Source organism: Daphnia carinata, chromosome 3 (assembly GCF_022539665.2).
Source record: "Daphnia carinata strain CSIRO-1 chromosome 3, CSIRO_AGI_Dcar_HiC_V3, whole genome shotgun sequence".
Classification (NCBI taxonomy): Eukaryota; Metazoa; Arthropoda; class Branchiopoda; order Diplostraca; family Daphniidae; genus Daphnia; species Daphnia carinata.
In genome coordinates this window covers 3,272,174-3,287,658 of record NC_081333.1, presented here as the reverse complement: position 1 = coordinate 3,287,658, position 15,485 = coordinate 3,272,174, and the positions used below count along the sequence as shown (strand labels likewise).

General features: G+C 44.0%; 3 protein-coding genes and 1 long non-coding RNA gene across 5 annotated transcripts; 2 read left to right on the top strand and 2 right to left on the bottom strand.

Annotated features, from left to right (window-relative positions):
- Positions 1–298: 298 nt before the first annotated feature.
- On the top strand, positions 299–1,348 carry LOC130693378 (uncharacterized). 2 transcript variants are annotated; one of them, XR_009420673.1, is made up of 6 exons: positions 299–367; positions 421–492; positions 551–690; positions 761–945; positions 1,008–1,101; positions 1,171–1,348. XR_009420673.1 is itself a non-coding variant. In XM_057516510.2 (5 exons), the coding sequence occupies exons 1-5, from the start codon at positions 340–342 to the stop codon at positions 1,012–1,014; spliced, it is 432 nt and encodes a 143-aa protein (XP_057372493.1). In that variant the 5' UTR covers positions 299–339; the 3' UTR covers positions 1,015–1,348. The 2 variants fall into 2 exon arrangements, 1 of the variants encoding a protein (XP_057372493.1); XM_057516510.2 differs by having other exon boundaries at positions 1,008–1,348.
- Positions 1,349–3,502: 2,154 nt separating this feature from the next.
- Positions 3,503–4,108, bottom strand: LOC130693383 (uncharacterized). Its single transcript, XR_009001678.1, has 2 exons — positions 3,893–4,108; positions 3,503–3,788 (listed from the first exon to the last, which is right to left on the bottom strand). It is a non-coding gene; the product is annotated as an uncharacterized LOC130693383 (long non-coding RNA).
- Positions 4,109–5,430: 1,322 nt separating this feature from the next.
- Positions 5,431–8,027, top strand: LOC130693382 (F-box-like/WD repeat-containing protein TBL1XR1). Its single transcript, XM_057516515.2, has 8 exons — positions 5,431–5,788; positions 5,905–6,069; positions 6,183–6,380; positions 6,466–6,552; positions 6,620–6,738; positions 6,804–6,972; positions 7,039–7,146; positions 7,210–8,027. Exons 1-8 carry the CDS (start codon positions 5,531–5,533, stop codon positions 7,246–7,248), a joined length of 1,143 nt encoding a protein of 380 aa, XP_057372498.1. The 5' UTR covers positions 5,431–5,530; the 3' UTR covers positions 7,249–8,027.
- Positions 7,827–14,703, bottom strand: LOC130693362 (uncharacterized). The gene is given in 5 exon segments (XM_057516490.2): positions 7,827–9,521; positions 9,636–9,881; positions 9,883–12,251; positions 12,761–13,742; positions 13,931–14,703. Coding segments are annotated over 5 exon segments (4,359 nt in total). The 5' UTR covers positions 14,198–14,703; the 3' UTR covers positions 7,827–9,026.
- Positions 14,704–15,485: the final 782 nt, after the last annotated feature.

The following is a 15,485-nucleotide window of genomic DNA, read 5'->3' as shown; positions in this document are numbered from 1 at the left end:
TGCAAAAATGAACTTGAAAAATGAATCGCAGCCTTCCCACTTTTGTTTGACATCTCTTGGAAATCTAAAAAACTCGTGGAATTTAATCAAAATTTAATGCTTATTTCAAAAACAATATCAGTTTTCCTGTTGGTTTTGCAGTTCATAAATAAAACAATCAAAGTATGGCAATCCGTTTTACATAAAAAAAAAAAAAAAATTTCGCCAAAAAAAAAAAAATCACACTTTTTTCTTTTTTTAGGCAATCTTCAGACTCATTATTAGTCCATTGGATGCCATTCGCAGTTAGTTCAGTAGCGTGGATGGAGAATAACGCGTGGCTGGAGGAACAATTGAAAAATGGAAAAGATAATACAACAAAAGGATGGTAAGTATAAACATTATTATATTTGTTTTGAATTATTAATTATTGTTTATTAGATCAAATTATGGACCTGCAGGCTCAATTATTGCAACAGCACAAAATATTAGATAACAGGAAAGCTAAGGATGGTAAGGCCTAATACATAATGATTCTATTTATTTGCTTTTATTCATTTGTGTTTTGTAGCTCAAAGTTTGAGTCTACAAGCTCAGCTAGGGGAAAAGAACAAATTGGAACGGAACAGTTTCCAAACAGTGAAGGAGGTTTTTCAAAACTCTTCTCTAACTGAACATGAGGATGAATTGGCATTAGGCGAACACAGTCAGGTACCTAAACTTTTCAAATAAGAATTCAAAATAAGTATAGAATTTTAACAAACAATTATATATTGTTTAGTTATTCAGTCTACCACCTGACAGTGTGTTAAATTTAAATTCTGTTAGTGCTGCACAAAAAGAATTGTTAGTAATAAGCCCATGCAGTGAAGGAAGTGAACAAATTGTGGGACCGTATTTGGGCCGAAAATGGGTGTGGTACGGAAACCAAGATATGGCACAAGTTCAACATGAAACATGGATTAGGTACTTTTCGGTTTTATGTCTATTGAAAAAGTATTTTTAATGCTATTATTTTGCATTCACAGAATTTAATGGGGGATCAAATCAAGTCTGGAAGTGTTACAGGATGGAAGAGTCAGCCTACAGATGAAAAAACACTGAGAGTGCATTACCATTAAGGTATGAGGTAAAGTAATAGAGTATGCACATTGTCTAATGAGAAGTACCATCTTGTGTTAATAAATCCAGTACAACAGCAATCCTTTATAGTTCTGTCACAGCTAGAAACCTCAAATAATTCTGCTTCTCTGTCTAAAGAACAACTTGTCCTTTACGTTCAGAGTGTTGGGGAAACTGGGTACTTAAATGGCCCTAAAGATGTTTTAATTTTGCTGCCATTGCAGAGATGAACATCATACATGGACTCTTTAGGTATGAAAGGATTTTTCTTCAAATAGTTTTGAATTTATGACAAAGCATTTCTCCTGCTTTTTGCCAACCATGTCTAATCTAAAAAAAAAAATTTTATCCAATAGGAAAGGATTTTCATGTACTGGGAACACAACTATCAACAATGCAACATTGTACAGGTGCTCGTTTATCATTCAAGAGCCTTATACAATGATTTTAATCTGCAATTTGTATGTCCTTTCCCAAGCTTCCACCAGAAGTTGAATCTATGAGTCATGTAAGTTACATGATCAACAGTTGATATGTTTAATGGTTGTTTTTCTTTTCTCAATATAGGTTAATAGTAACATTGGATCTGAAAAATTCTTGGTTGGGGCAAGACACTGAATAAATTGTATTGATTGGATGGATGACATGACATTTCTATACTTAATTGGATTCCCCAGACGGTATTTGATATTTAAAAAATTGAAGTGCATATCTGGGCTCCCTTCTTTTCTGAAGCCCCGTTTCCCCTTGACTCGTAATAAGCCCGTAGGGGGTCATGCCCCTACTGTACGGTATATATAAAAACAACATATACCGAGGTTTGGAGGGCTCTGGCCGGAAAGGGGACGTGGGGTGCCGCTTAGTCCGATGATGTGTTCACGGAGGGCGACGTGGCTGCCTACAAATCCGAACTAAAGGTTAATCGCTCCTGTAAAAATGTTCCAAATCTTCAGCTCTTCTTCCGGCTTCTCTTAGCCAATCACCGGGTAATCTCCCCGGTGGGTCAACAAGGCAGTGTCTCCCCCTGCCTGGGTTGACGGCAACTTTTGAAAGGGTTATTGTGCCTTTTTAAAGTTGCAAAAATAATTGTGATGTGCAGAGAATTGTCAATAAATTTTTTTTTATAAAATGTTTTTTGCAAAATTTTTTTCTTTCATTGTCTGTGTTAGCTGTGTTCACACATTACATTTATCAACTTTTTTTATTATTTAGCTTGCTCAATTCATTTTTATGGTTTTTGCCACCATTGTATCGCTTATCTGTTAGTATTCAATTAGTACTTATTACACTTCTTGAATTCTTTAACTTAGACAAGGAACAGCGTGTAATACCTGGATATTTTCTGAAGTAATTTTATACTTGTATATTGTTTTACTGGTATGGGAATCGATCCCCAGACATTCAGCGTGCAACGCCGATGCTCTAACATTGAGCCACGAGATATATCTATCATATCTATTATCGCATATCATATGTTATAGTATAGGATGTTTATGTAGTCTTTCACAAGTATATATTTATCTTTTTATAACTTTCATAAGGTTCATAGCTCTGTGGTAGAGCATTCAGCTGCGGTAACTGTTACCCTGGGTTCAAACCTTAGTAGATATATAAAGATCTACGTTTCAATTTTATTCAAAGTGTAAATGCAAGTCCGCAAGTGACTAGAAAAAAGCTAACCTGACATCATATGATTCATGGCTCATTGGTATAGCATCGGCGCGGTATGCCGAACATCCAGGGTTCGATCCCTGGATAATAATTGAATGTTTACAGATAAACGATAAACCAATGGGACCAATGCTTACAATCAAAGGTGGCATAAACAATAAAGGTGAATTGAAATAAAAAAAAAGTTGATAAATGTAATGTGTGAACACAGACAATGAAAGAAAAAAATTTTGCAAAAACATTTTATAAAAAAAAATTTATTGGCCATTCTCTGCACATCACAATTATTTTTGCAACTTTAAAAAGGCACAATAGCCCTTTCAAAAGTTGCCGTCAACCCAGGCAGGGGGAGACACTGCCTTGTTGACCCACCGGGGAGATTACCCGGTGATTGGCTAAGAGAAGCCGGAAGAAGAGCTGAAGATTTGGAACATTTTTACAGGAGCGATTAACCTTTAGTTCGGATTTGTGGGCAGCCACGTCGCCCTCCGTGAACACATCATCGGACTAAGCGGCACCCCACGTCCCCTTTCCGGCCAGAGCCCTCCAAACCTCGGTATATGTTGTTTTTATATATACCGTACAGTAGGGGCATGACCCCCTACGGGCTTATTACGAGTCAAGGGGAAACGGGGCTACGGAAAGGAAGGGAGCCCAGATATGCACTTCAATTTTTTAAATATAACATACCGTCTCGGGAATCCAAATTAAGTATAGAAATGTCATGTCATCCATTCAATCATTACAATTTATTCAGTGTCTTGCCCCAACCAAGAATCTTTTCAGATCCAATGTTACTATTAACCTATGCTGAGAAAAGAAAAACACCATTAAGCATCTCAATTGTTGCTCATGTGACTTACATGACTTATAGATTCAATTTCTGGCAGAAGCTTGGGAAAGGCCATACAAATTGCAGATGAAAATCATTGTATAAGGCTCTTAAATGATAAAATAGCACCCCTAGAATGTTGCATTGTTGATAGTTGTGTTCCCAGTATGCTGAAAATCCTTTCCTATTGGATAAAATTTTTTTTTTTAGATTAGACATGGTTGGCAAAAAGCAGGAGAAATGCTTTGTCATAAATTCAAAAAATTTTCAAGAAAATTCCTTTCATACCTAAAAAGTCCATGTATGATGTTCATCGCTGCAATGCCAACGAAATGAAACATCTTTAGGGCCATTTAAGTACCCAGCTTCACCAACACTCTGAACGTAAAGGACAAGTTGTTCTTTAGCAAGAGAAGCAGAATTATTTGAGGCTTCTAGCTGTGACAGAACTATAAAGGATTGCTGTGACAGAACTATAAAAGATTGCTGTGACAGAACTATAAAAGATTGCTGTTACACAGGATTCATTCACACAAGATGGTACTTCTCATTAGACAATTTGCATACTCTATTACTTTACCTCATACCTTAATGGTAATGCGCTTTCAGTGTTTTTCAACTGTAGGCTCACTCTTCCATCCTGTAACACTTTCAGACTTCACTTGATTCCCCACTAAAATTCTGTGAATGCAAAATAATAGCATTAAAAATACTTTTTCGATAGACAAAAAACCGAAAAGTACCTAATTCATGTTTTACGTTGAACTCGTGCTATTTCTGGGTTTCCTTACCACACCCATTTTTCAGCCCAAATACGGTCCCACAATTGTTCACTTCCGTCGCTGCATGGACTTATTACTAACAATTCTTTTAGTGCAGCACTAAGAGAATTTAACTTAAAACACTGTCAGGTGGTGGACTGAATAACAAAACAATAAATAATTGTTTGTTAAAATTCTATACTTATTTTGAATTCTTATTTGAAAAGTTTAGGTACCTGACTGTGTTCGCCTAATGCCAACTCATCCTCATGTTCAGTTAGAGAAGAGTTTTGAAAAACCTCCTTCACTGTTTGGAAACTGTTCCGTTCCAATTTGTTCTTTTCCCCTAGCTGAGCTTGTAGACTCAAAATTTGAGCTACAAAACACATATGAATAAAAGCAAATAAATAGAATCATTACGGCCTTACCATCCTTAGCTTTGCTGTTATCTAATATTTTGTGTTGTTCCAATAATTGGGCCTGCAGCTTCATAATTTGATCTAATAAACAATAATTAATAATTGAAAACCAATATAATAATGTTTATACTTACCATCCTTTTGTTGTATTATCTTATCCATTTTTCAATTGTTCCTCCAGCCACGCGTTATTCTCCATCCACGCTACTGAACTAACTGCGAATGGCATCCAATGGACTGAAATTGCCTACGCCAGTAATAACGAGTCTGAGCGGTAGATGGCTACGTGTCGGAAAAAAAAGAAAAAGTGTGATTTTTTTTTTTTTTTTGGCGAAATTTTTTTTTTTTTTTTGTGTTAAACGGATTGCCATATCAAAGCGGTAAAGGGTTTTAATTTTTCGATGAAGGCGTCATCTGTTGGCAGACATATCCGTCACAATGGTGTCGGTGGTACATTCAGCAATCATCTAGACTCTAAAGAGAATCTTTATCGGAAAACTAAATATTGTAGTGGTTTTTTATCAACGAGAAAAGAAAGTGCTGCGTCATCCTGTGAAACGATGACACCGTGGAACCGGAGCACCTTCTTCAAATTATCAGCAGATTTAAGATAAAACTACGTTTTTTTTTTTAGGATAAAGCTCAGATATGCCTCGTTTACATGGCCGTAAGTTTATGGTCTTCTCGACTTTAGAAAACCTGTCAACAAAAGTCTAGAATTATCAAATCGTTGCGTGCTTCAAGCCATGCCAGTCGAATTCACAATTTCCTCGAAAATTCTTTACGACGCCGGTCTTCAATCATCAAAATGTTCTTTTCATCCGCGTGAACCAGTTCTCGCCTGTGCAATCGACGGCGGAAAAATTTGCCTATATCACAAGCAACACATCGAATTGAACGGTGGTGCCGAACTGATTGTTCCATTGTCTCAGTGGAGCGAGACAGTGCTAAATCCTGTTCCAACCCAACACCCCATTTCCGGAATTTCCTGTTTACAGTGGGACGTAAGTTCTTGTTTGGCATCAACCGTTTTGAGATTGTTGTAATTCGATTAACCTTTTCTCCCCCCACACTAATTTTGTGCCACACGAACGTGAAATGAACGGATTGTTTACACAAGGTGGAAGGAAAACGATTAGCTGTTGGTTACGAAAACGGCACGTTGATTTTGTGGAGTCGGGACGGATGTCGTTTGTTTGAGAGGAGAAAGCACACCTCTTTCATTTCGAGCATTCGTTGGAACCCAATCCAGCTCAATGTCTTCGCAACCGGAAGTAATGACAGGGTAATAAATCAGTGTAAAATGAATTGCTGTTTAGCACGCGATATTTTTCCCGATAAATCTTACGTGACTCGACGTTCATTTTCTTCCGTTTTTTTTTCCTGTTGAATTTCAAGTCAGCCATAGTGTGGGATGCTGACAGGAAACCTTCGCCGCTGGTTCAACGATTTGTTGCTCACGAAGGCGATCGAATTCACGACGTCGTTTGGATTTCCGAAAATCAATTCGCTTCTTTTTCCAGAGACCAAAATGACGGGATAATTCATATTTGTCAAATTGGTAGAGAAAGTCCCGTCATGACTTTCCTACACGGTGTAAGTCTGACACCACCACTTGTTCATTTTGTTGTTTTCAATTGAAATGCGATCACGTTGAAGCTGATGGTTCACGTTAAATTAGGATTCAATAAATGCCCTGAAATGGAACGGCCCATTCAAACTTTTGGCTTCGGTGTCATCTTCCAGCAACGACCAGCTGCTTTTACAGGTAAATAAAACAAAACAAATTATTTCCTTTTTCAGGATAAAATACCTGAGATGTTATACCTTTGAAGCTTTGGTCAACGAGTCGAAAAGATCCAATCAGAAGACTCAATTACACAAATAAATCGGCAGTCGGATGCATTGATTGGTTTCCACCGGGACGTGAGTCTGATTCGTTAATCATTGTCGGGTGAGAAATGAATGTTGAAACCTTTTTAAATGTACACTCATTCGACATTACTTTTATCTTTGAAGGGGATGTGCGGATGGTTCCGTAGTCGTCTGGAACCTGAAGGACGACGAAGATCAACACCAAACGCTTTACGGACATGCTGTTGCCGTTAACGATGTATCCTTTTCGCCGGACAGGAGATGGTTAGCCTCCGTTGATCGGGATGGACACTTGATCATCAGATTAACGAACGTTAGTTACCCAATTTCACTAGCACTCACATTTAGTTACTTACTAAGCCAATTAATGTTGATGCAGGACTGGCGAAAAATGTACGAGGCCAAGACGGGACCCAATTACTGGCACCAAACTCTTTCGTGGAGCGGATCCAGTGACAAATTAGCAGTTACGAACGTTAGTTCCGAGGTACATAAACCATACAGGATATCCTTCCGTTTAGCTGATGCATCCGCACTATCTGCTTCACAGGTTTTCGTTGTCGAAATGATCCATTGGCATCAACAGTAACTCGAAACGGTGCAGCTTCGCACCGTTGAAAAGCCTGCGAATCTGCGAGTCTTCGAGATTCTCTTCTCGCACGGTTGTGAGTTGCGTTTGACTCATGTTCTAGTGTTTGTCGCGAAACGTTCCAGCCCTTGTTTGTTTGTGCTATAACACGAGTCATGAGAGCGAAACGTGACCGCTTGTTTGCTTTTCGACACTACACCACGAAAAATCGCGCTGCTTCAGCGTGAACGTGCAAACGTGGCCACTTTTGATTTCAAGTCAACAACGACACGCAAACAGGCCGGGAGAAAAATAAAACAGCCAAAATGGCGACGGCTTTTCGGAACTCGAAAAAAAAAAACGTAAAAATTGATTTGCGTATTTTTTCTTCTGGTTTCTCAAACTCGTTGAAATTTTTTTAATTGCCTCGACCAGTGGGTAAAAGAAATGTTCCACTTGTTAATGAGCCCAAGTTTCATCATCGAAACAGACACTCATTACGAATACGTGGTACTGCGTTACCTCGCTGGACATTCGATCCCTTTAAAGTCAATGAAAAAGACTCTTGTTTTCGTTTTTTTTTTTGTAATCATTTTAATCAGTCGAAAGGAATGTGCTTATACATTGAATAAAAAAAAAAAAGACGAACTGAAATCAGAATCGCACTAAAAAGAAAACAAACTTGACAATTGATGAGGGGAATGTGAAATTTAAAAAACGAACAGACAATGATAGGAATGAAATGTTTACGTTCATTCATGAAGAGTGGGGACGTTCCAGCGAATGGACGGGAAATGAGTGGAACTTGCCGAATAAGGGAGAGAGGAATAATAATTAAAATGTTTTATAATAATTCAAATTTAAAAAAAAAAAAAGAAAAGAAAAAATGCATCCGATTTCTCAACTTGCCAAGAGAAAGATTTCACGATAATAAGTGACTGTCAAAAGTACTGCATTTTCATTGGATTTCTTCCCATGTTATACAAAAGAGGACACATTTTTATGGGGCAGTCAGAATTAAATTATCAAGAGTGATTGCTTTGTTGCTTGTCAAAACAACAAAAATCTGTCTACGACATGAGGAGGACAACAAACAAAAAAAAAAGAAAGAAATGAGGAACTAACATCGTTTGAAGAGAGCGGGGTAGGTTATATAAAAAGTCTGGTAATAATAGGTACAGCAATATTGCTATTCTTTGGGAAACGAATGACTCAATAATTCAGACATTCTATAATATTAATAATTATTGATGTTTTTTTTTTGTTCTTTTTTTTTTTTTCTTTCAAAATGTGTATCGATATAGAGTTAGTGGTGAGAAATAAAAGGATATACGTCGTCAGTATTCTCCAGTTAAACGAAATTCCTTGTCAAATTTTAGTTGTTGAAAAAAACATATCGATGTCGAAGAGATCTCGGTTATTTTTATATACACTGATATATAGCTGTTCCGAGATCCGAGTCTCGGCAGCCACGCAGAACATTAAGACAGACATTTTCTAAACCCTATCAGTCCCCTTCCCCCTTTTTTCCATTTTAAAAAGAAGAACAAACCAAAAAAAAAAAATGTTCACGAAAAAAAAAGAGAAGACGAAGGACCAAAAAATGTTTAAAATAGAGAGGAATGATTTCACGTTGATCTTTGGTATTTCAATATTCAAATTATTATTATTTTTTTTTTTCCTTTTCTTTTTTTTTTTTTTTTAAATCGTTAATTATGATTTTGTTTCTTAATGCGTATTAGGAATGATAAAAAAAAAATGGAATTACTATTTTCTTTTGGTTTGCTGATCAGTTTTTCTCAAACGCGATTGCCACCGGTGACGCCCAGAAGACGAGCGGCATCGTCGGCCGGTTTGGACATGAGCTGCTCTACTAGCGACGTGTCTGGAATGCCGAGCAAGTTGCCGATCAGATCTGAGCCGCACGGTCCGCGGAGTCTCATACCGCCCGTCGATTTAACGGACTTGGAGCCGCTCCAGAGGGCAGCCTGCATGCGCACTTTGGCCTTGGCCGAAGACCTGGACGATTCCCGACGAGCGTGGCGCTGATTGGCCCGATGATCCGAACTGATCGATCCATCCTCTTCTTCCTCTTCTTCTTCTTCCTCTTCGTCGCTCTCTTCCGCGTGACCGGATCCGCCGTGCTTCCGTCTGTGTCGCAACATGGAATGTTTCAAGGTGAAGCGACGCGAGCACACGTCGCACTGATATGGCCGCTCGCCACTGTGCGTCCTCATGTGACGTCGTAGGTCTTCGGCCGACCAGAAGCGTCGCAAACAAAAGGCACAAATCACCTAATTATTTAAAAAAAAATTAAAAATGTATTATTATTATTATAAACTGTAATTCTTTTTTTTTGTTTTTTTTTTCTTTCTTGATCTATTTGAGGGTTGCGAAAAATGTTTTACCTTTCTGTTGACGTAATCTGGGAATTTGCCGCGGACGGAATCGTAGTCTTCGCCTTCGTCCGAAGTCGGAGCGGACGGCATTGGCGGCGGCTCAGCCACCAAAGCGCCGACTTTGCCTACGAGGTCATGGAACTCTTCCGTGTGGTCCCGCTGGAGGTGATCCAGCACTTCCTGTCTCTCGGCGTAGCCTCCAGAGTCGTCGCACAAATGGCATTTGAAAGGCAGTTGCTCGCCGGCCGCCCAAAGGGCCCCCAGCGGCCGAATTGCCGTCGCCCGCCTGAGGGCCCGGACTGGCTGGATTGCTGGACTGATGATGATGGCGCACTTTCTCAGACTCGCCGTCGGCCGCCGCGATCGACTCCGGGCTGCTCATTCCGCCGTGATGGGCGGGGCAGTGTTTGTTGTCGACGTGCTTCTTCAGATTGTCCGACGTGGCGAAGGTGGACGACGGACACAGGGCGCACTTGTACGGCCGGTCTGGAACGTTGCGCGAATTATCGGCCGCCGCGTTGCTGCTGGCCACGCTGTTGTTGCTGTTGTTGTTGGCCGTCTCGCCGCCTCCGCCGTGCAGATGGTTTCCGTGTTTGCGCAACAGATGGCGGTCGCAGTTGGATTTCGTTGTGAACCAGAGCGGGCACTGCGGACACTTGTACGGTTTCTGGCCCGTGTGCGTCAGGATGTGACGTCGCAGCGAGCTGGTCCACGGAAACTTGCGCGAACAATACGGGCAACTCACCCGATGGGGAGCGTTCGAATAAGCGCTCTTCTTCTTCCCTTTCACCGCCTGTCCGCCGCCGCTGTCCGAGCGGTTCCCGCCGAAATCGCTGCCGCCCGAATGGCCGTCGCTGATGCTCGTGCATTCACCTTCGTCCATCTCGTCAGTGTTGCCTTCAGACGGGCTGGCCCGGTTCATCTTGTCGCTCGTCACCGAGCTCTCCAGCTCGGCGTCGCGGTGCTGATTGAAATACTGCTGGAAACTCTGGGCCACGGCGTTGGTCAGCAATTTGGAAACGCTGGCCAAATCGGCCGGTTCCGGCTTGCTGGCCACAATTCTCTGGCCAGTTGGGCCGTGATCTTTCCGCTCAATATCAATGACCAAATTACCATCGTCGTCTTCTTCTTCTTCCTCATCATCGTCCTCTTCCTCGTCTTCGGAATGCTCGCTGTTGCGGCGCTTCTTCAATTTCTGCTGGACGGCCTGGCGGACTTGCTCCGAGATGGGCGCTTTCCCTCCGCCGATTTCCAGCTTGACGGAAGCCTCTTGCACCATTTGCGGGGCGAGGGCCGGCATCGCGTTGACCATGTGGCCTTTCAGGTCCACCATCGTGGGCAGAGCGGCCGCTTTGGTTAATGCGCAGGCCGATCTTCGATGCCCTCGAGGACGGGTCGACCAAATGTCCGGGTGTTGCTGTTTGATGTGTCGCTCCATGTTGGAGCGCAGCGTGAAACGGGCCGTGCAGTGCTCGCAGCCGAACGGACGCTCCGTCCGGTAGCGACGCTGTTTCTGCTTCTTGACCAGCACGCCGTTCTTGAGCACCATCTTGACGCCCGGATCGTTAACGGCCTGCGCGGACGAACCGCTGTGATGATGGCTCGATTTTTTAGACTCCAATTTGGCGGGACTCGTCGGGATGGGCATCGGGACGGGACGGACGTTCTCGGCGGGGTCAGCGCTGAATTTTTTAGCAGCGGGCATTAAGAGCCCTTCGACCAACGAGGCCGGCGGCGGATGATTCGGCTGAGGTTTCTGCACTTGCTGGGCCTGACGCAGCGCGTCGTGATGAGCAGCGGCCAAAGCCAAGGCGGACAGATCAACAGCCGGATTTTGATGGCCCATTTCGACCAGTTTCGATTCGAAAAATGCGGAATAATTGGCCCCGCCCAGGCCGGGATAGAAGAAAGGCAAGCCGGCCAGCGAGGCCACCGTGCCCGGGTAAGACGATCCGAAATAGGGCGGCGCGAAAGGTACGGCCGGTTTGACGTCGGCAACTGAAGTCTGGACGGCGGGCGCAACGGCGGCCGTCGGAGCGACAGTCTGAGCCGGAACGGCGTTCTGATGATGCGACGCCGACGTGACTGGAACGACGGCCACGGGATTGAAATTCGACGGCGGGGCTTTCGTTTCCTGCCGCCGCTTCCGCAAATCCAACACGTCCACCGTCAAATCTAACGGCCCGTCTTGTTCGACGATGGCCGCGCCACGTTCATCTTCAGCTTCCTCTTCCGACGGATAATCAGTGGACTCCTCCTCCTCCTCGCCGTCGATGGACTCGTCGCGATCGGCGCTTAGATCGAGAGCTGATTGGTCGTTGTGGCCCTGGTAGTAACTGCCGGAATGGTCGGAATTATCGCCGCCCAGCGCCCGGTTGGCGTCCTCGCTCAAGTGGTAAACGATCGAGGCCCTAACAGCCTCCCGGCTGGCCTTTCCGTGCCGGTTGCGCAAATGCCTCTCGCAATTGGCCTTGGTGGTGAAGGCGTACTGGCAGTCGCGACATTCGTAGGGCCGCTCGCCGTTGTGCGTCCGCATGTGCCGAATCAGAGCGCCCTTATCGTGGCTCGTGCTCGGGCACATGTTGCACCGGTAAGGAGCGTGAGTCAGATGGTTCCGGTTGTGACCTGAATTCCATTTTTTTTTTTTTTTTTGGTTCAAATTAAAAAAAAAAAAAAATAGAAAAAGAAAATAGAATCGATTATTTAATCAATCAATTCGTTTAAGGAAGGAAGATGATCTCGTTCTCCCTAACCCCATCGTCTTCCTCTTGCATCTCGCGTGATCCCCCACATTACGTCTTAGTTTCTATTTTGTTGTTATGCGTCTGTAAATGTGAGACTGCAAGATTTTATTTGATTTTTTTTTTTTTTTCTCTTTTCTGCCGGTTATCTAACGCATTTCCGGTGCACGAGACACAAATATCTGCGCCTGCGCCCCACGCTTGGCTAACGCCAGATAATATTATTTGTAATTATAGTAACAGCGTCATTAACTGTAAGGATTTTTTTTTCCTTAACGTGTTTAATTCTGGCAAGAGTTTGAACAACACGATTAGAATTGATAACGCACCGTTTTCACAACTTCCTTCCTGTCGCATTGATAAGAAGAAAACAAATAAAATTTGAAAACTGACCTTTAAGAGCGCGCAGATTGGGGAAAACGGCTTCGCAGAGTCTGCAGGGGAATTCTCCTTTGATTTTCATTTCGCGCAGGACGGCGGAGAAAGGATCGTCCTCCTCGTTCTTGTACTCTTCCGGCGGGTTGGTGAGGAGCTCGTCGTGTTGAAACAAGTGGTTAGCGTACCGACCGCTAGATGTCGCCGCCGTCGCAAAGGGCGCACGGACCGCCTCACCGCTGCCCGTCTCCACCACGGCCAGCGGAGCGGACGATTTCGAAGAAGAGATGCTCTCGACGGCCAAGTGTGGCGATCCCACGGCCGCCAAGTGGGCGGAAGAAAGGACGGGACGGGCCAAGGTCGCCGGATGGATCATGTTGGACGTGGCTCGCTGGCAAGAGAAGTCGACGCTACCGACGCTACTCGCGTCTTGGAGTATCGAAATTCTCGTCTTCTGCTCGCCGATCGGGTGACAGCGGCGCGAGTCGTCCGCATCAGCGCCGCAATGATCCATCTCATGATCATCCTCGTCTATCATCTCATCCGCTGTCCGCTGGCGTTTCCTTCCTTGATCGCGCCGCTGTCTCATCGTGCGCCGATTCTTCTGTCTCAAACGCCGGCCGTCTTCGTGTCCGCTACCGGAATCGTTGCTCTCGGAATCCTCCGAATGGCGGCCGATGATGCGGCGGCGGTGATGATGATTGCGATGACTGGCGGCCGATTGATAAAACTCGCCGCCGGATTCTTCCTCTCCGGCCGATCCGTGCGAACGTTCGTCGTCTTCGTTCAGAATTTCCACGTCTTCCTCCTCCTCGTCTTCCTCGCCGGCCAGGCTGGGCCTCGATTCAGACAGGTCCGATGACACGCCCGTGTCCATCGACGTGTTGCCTTGCTCGGCCGTCTTGTTGTTTCCACTGAATCCGGCCAAGTGGTGGCTCGTTCTCGTCAAAACGATAGGCTCTTCCGGCTCGGGATCCGCTTTCATCGGACTCGACGCCTGCTATTCAATTATTATTTATTTTTTATTTGGACATCATTAGCAATGCAAATGAAAACGTCTGAATCGATTACGAGCAAACGAGCGTGAGGCAAAAACAAATGCAAATGCCCATATTTCTTTGGATGAATATTCCATAATAATTAAGCGAAATAGAGTTGGGAGGGGGGGGGGGAAGGAGGAGGACTGACCTGCTGATGTTTGACCACTCTGATGGCTTTGCGTTTCCTGGCCCCGACGAGCGCATCGGCGGCGGCTGCAGAGAGCGGCGAGGCCGTCCTCTGACGGTGCCTGATCTGCTCGTTTGTTTGCTGATTGGACGATGATGGGCAAGAGGCGTTCGTCTTCGAGCTGGTCGTCAGAGTCATGACGGCCGGCATGGGCGACGAGTGTAGTACACCGCCTGCCTCTTCCATTGCGCAATCGCCGTCGTCGTGAGCGTCGCGAGGCTGCATCATCGCCTCCTCCTCTTTCTCAAATGTCGTCTCCGCCCTCCTCCGCCGGATCGACTCGCTTCCACACACACACACACACACACACACACAACGAATCAAACACTGCCGATCCGGGATCCCCCTCCCCCGGTCCCAACGTCCAAATCGAACAAATCAAAGGACAATCGTTTGTCCGCGCGTGTCCTTTCCACGGCACTAAACCAAAACAAAATAATTCACGAACTTTAATTTCACATAGAAACGAATTGTTTCGATTTCAATTCATTCACGCCCTCACACGTTTTAGTTAAAATGTCGATGTCACTCGGTTCGAAAAGAAACGAAAAATTCCCCGCACGAGAGTTGATAACAATTGGAAAATTCAAAAAGAGATTTCGAAATGGGATGCGAGGGGACAAGTGTGTGGCCGAGATGGTGCAAACTCAAACTTCTCTTTTTCTTTTTTTTTTTATCTTTCTGAATAAATCAGAGAGCGGGATTTGATAAAGAATGCGACCGCTCTGCTAAGCGCCTGGCGCTGGACTGAAGCTGAATAACACGGTGAATAAGAGGCGTCCAATATGAGACGTGCCGAGAGCGAGAGAGAGAGAGAAAGAGGAGACAGAGAGAGAGAGAGGAGAAGGGGGCGCGGTCACGTGACTCGCTATACTGCGTCCTGGAAAAAAAGACGAAAGAAGAAAAAAAAATATATATATATTCAAACACACACAGAGAAAAGAACTCAGGTGTGCACCCGTTATAAGCCCCTCCCCGCTCTCCTTGGCTCTCTCCTCCTCCTATCGAAAGAGGAGAAGAGGGAGAGAGAGAGAGACAGAGAGAGAGAGAGAGAGAGAGAGAGAGAGGGAAGAGTGGGTGGATGTGTACTGTTTCCTATACATACACAGAGAGCGTCGTCTTATCCGGTGCGGCTCTCTCTCTCTCTCTCTCTTCATACAAACAAAAGGTGCGCACACAAAAGGTTTCAAACTTCCCGCCTCCCACTCATAGACCCTTTTTTTTTTTTTTTTTTTTCCTGCCTCTCTTGTCTGTTTCACTGGGGGTTCTTGCTATAACACATTTTCGAACGTATGTGTATTTTTTATTTTCAGAATAATTTTTTTATTTTTGTTCAATTAAGATTACGATTCCTGCATAAAAACGTAACGCCTATCCAGCTTGATGCCCTCCGTTATCGGCAAACTTGATGATTAATCGACGAGATGAAATCTGTACGAAGGGCCAATAGGATGGCGACATGAAACGTCACCGTTTTCAAAGATAGTGTTCGTAATGTGCAGGATATATATATATA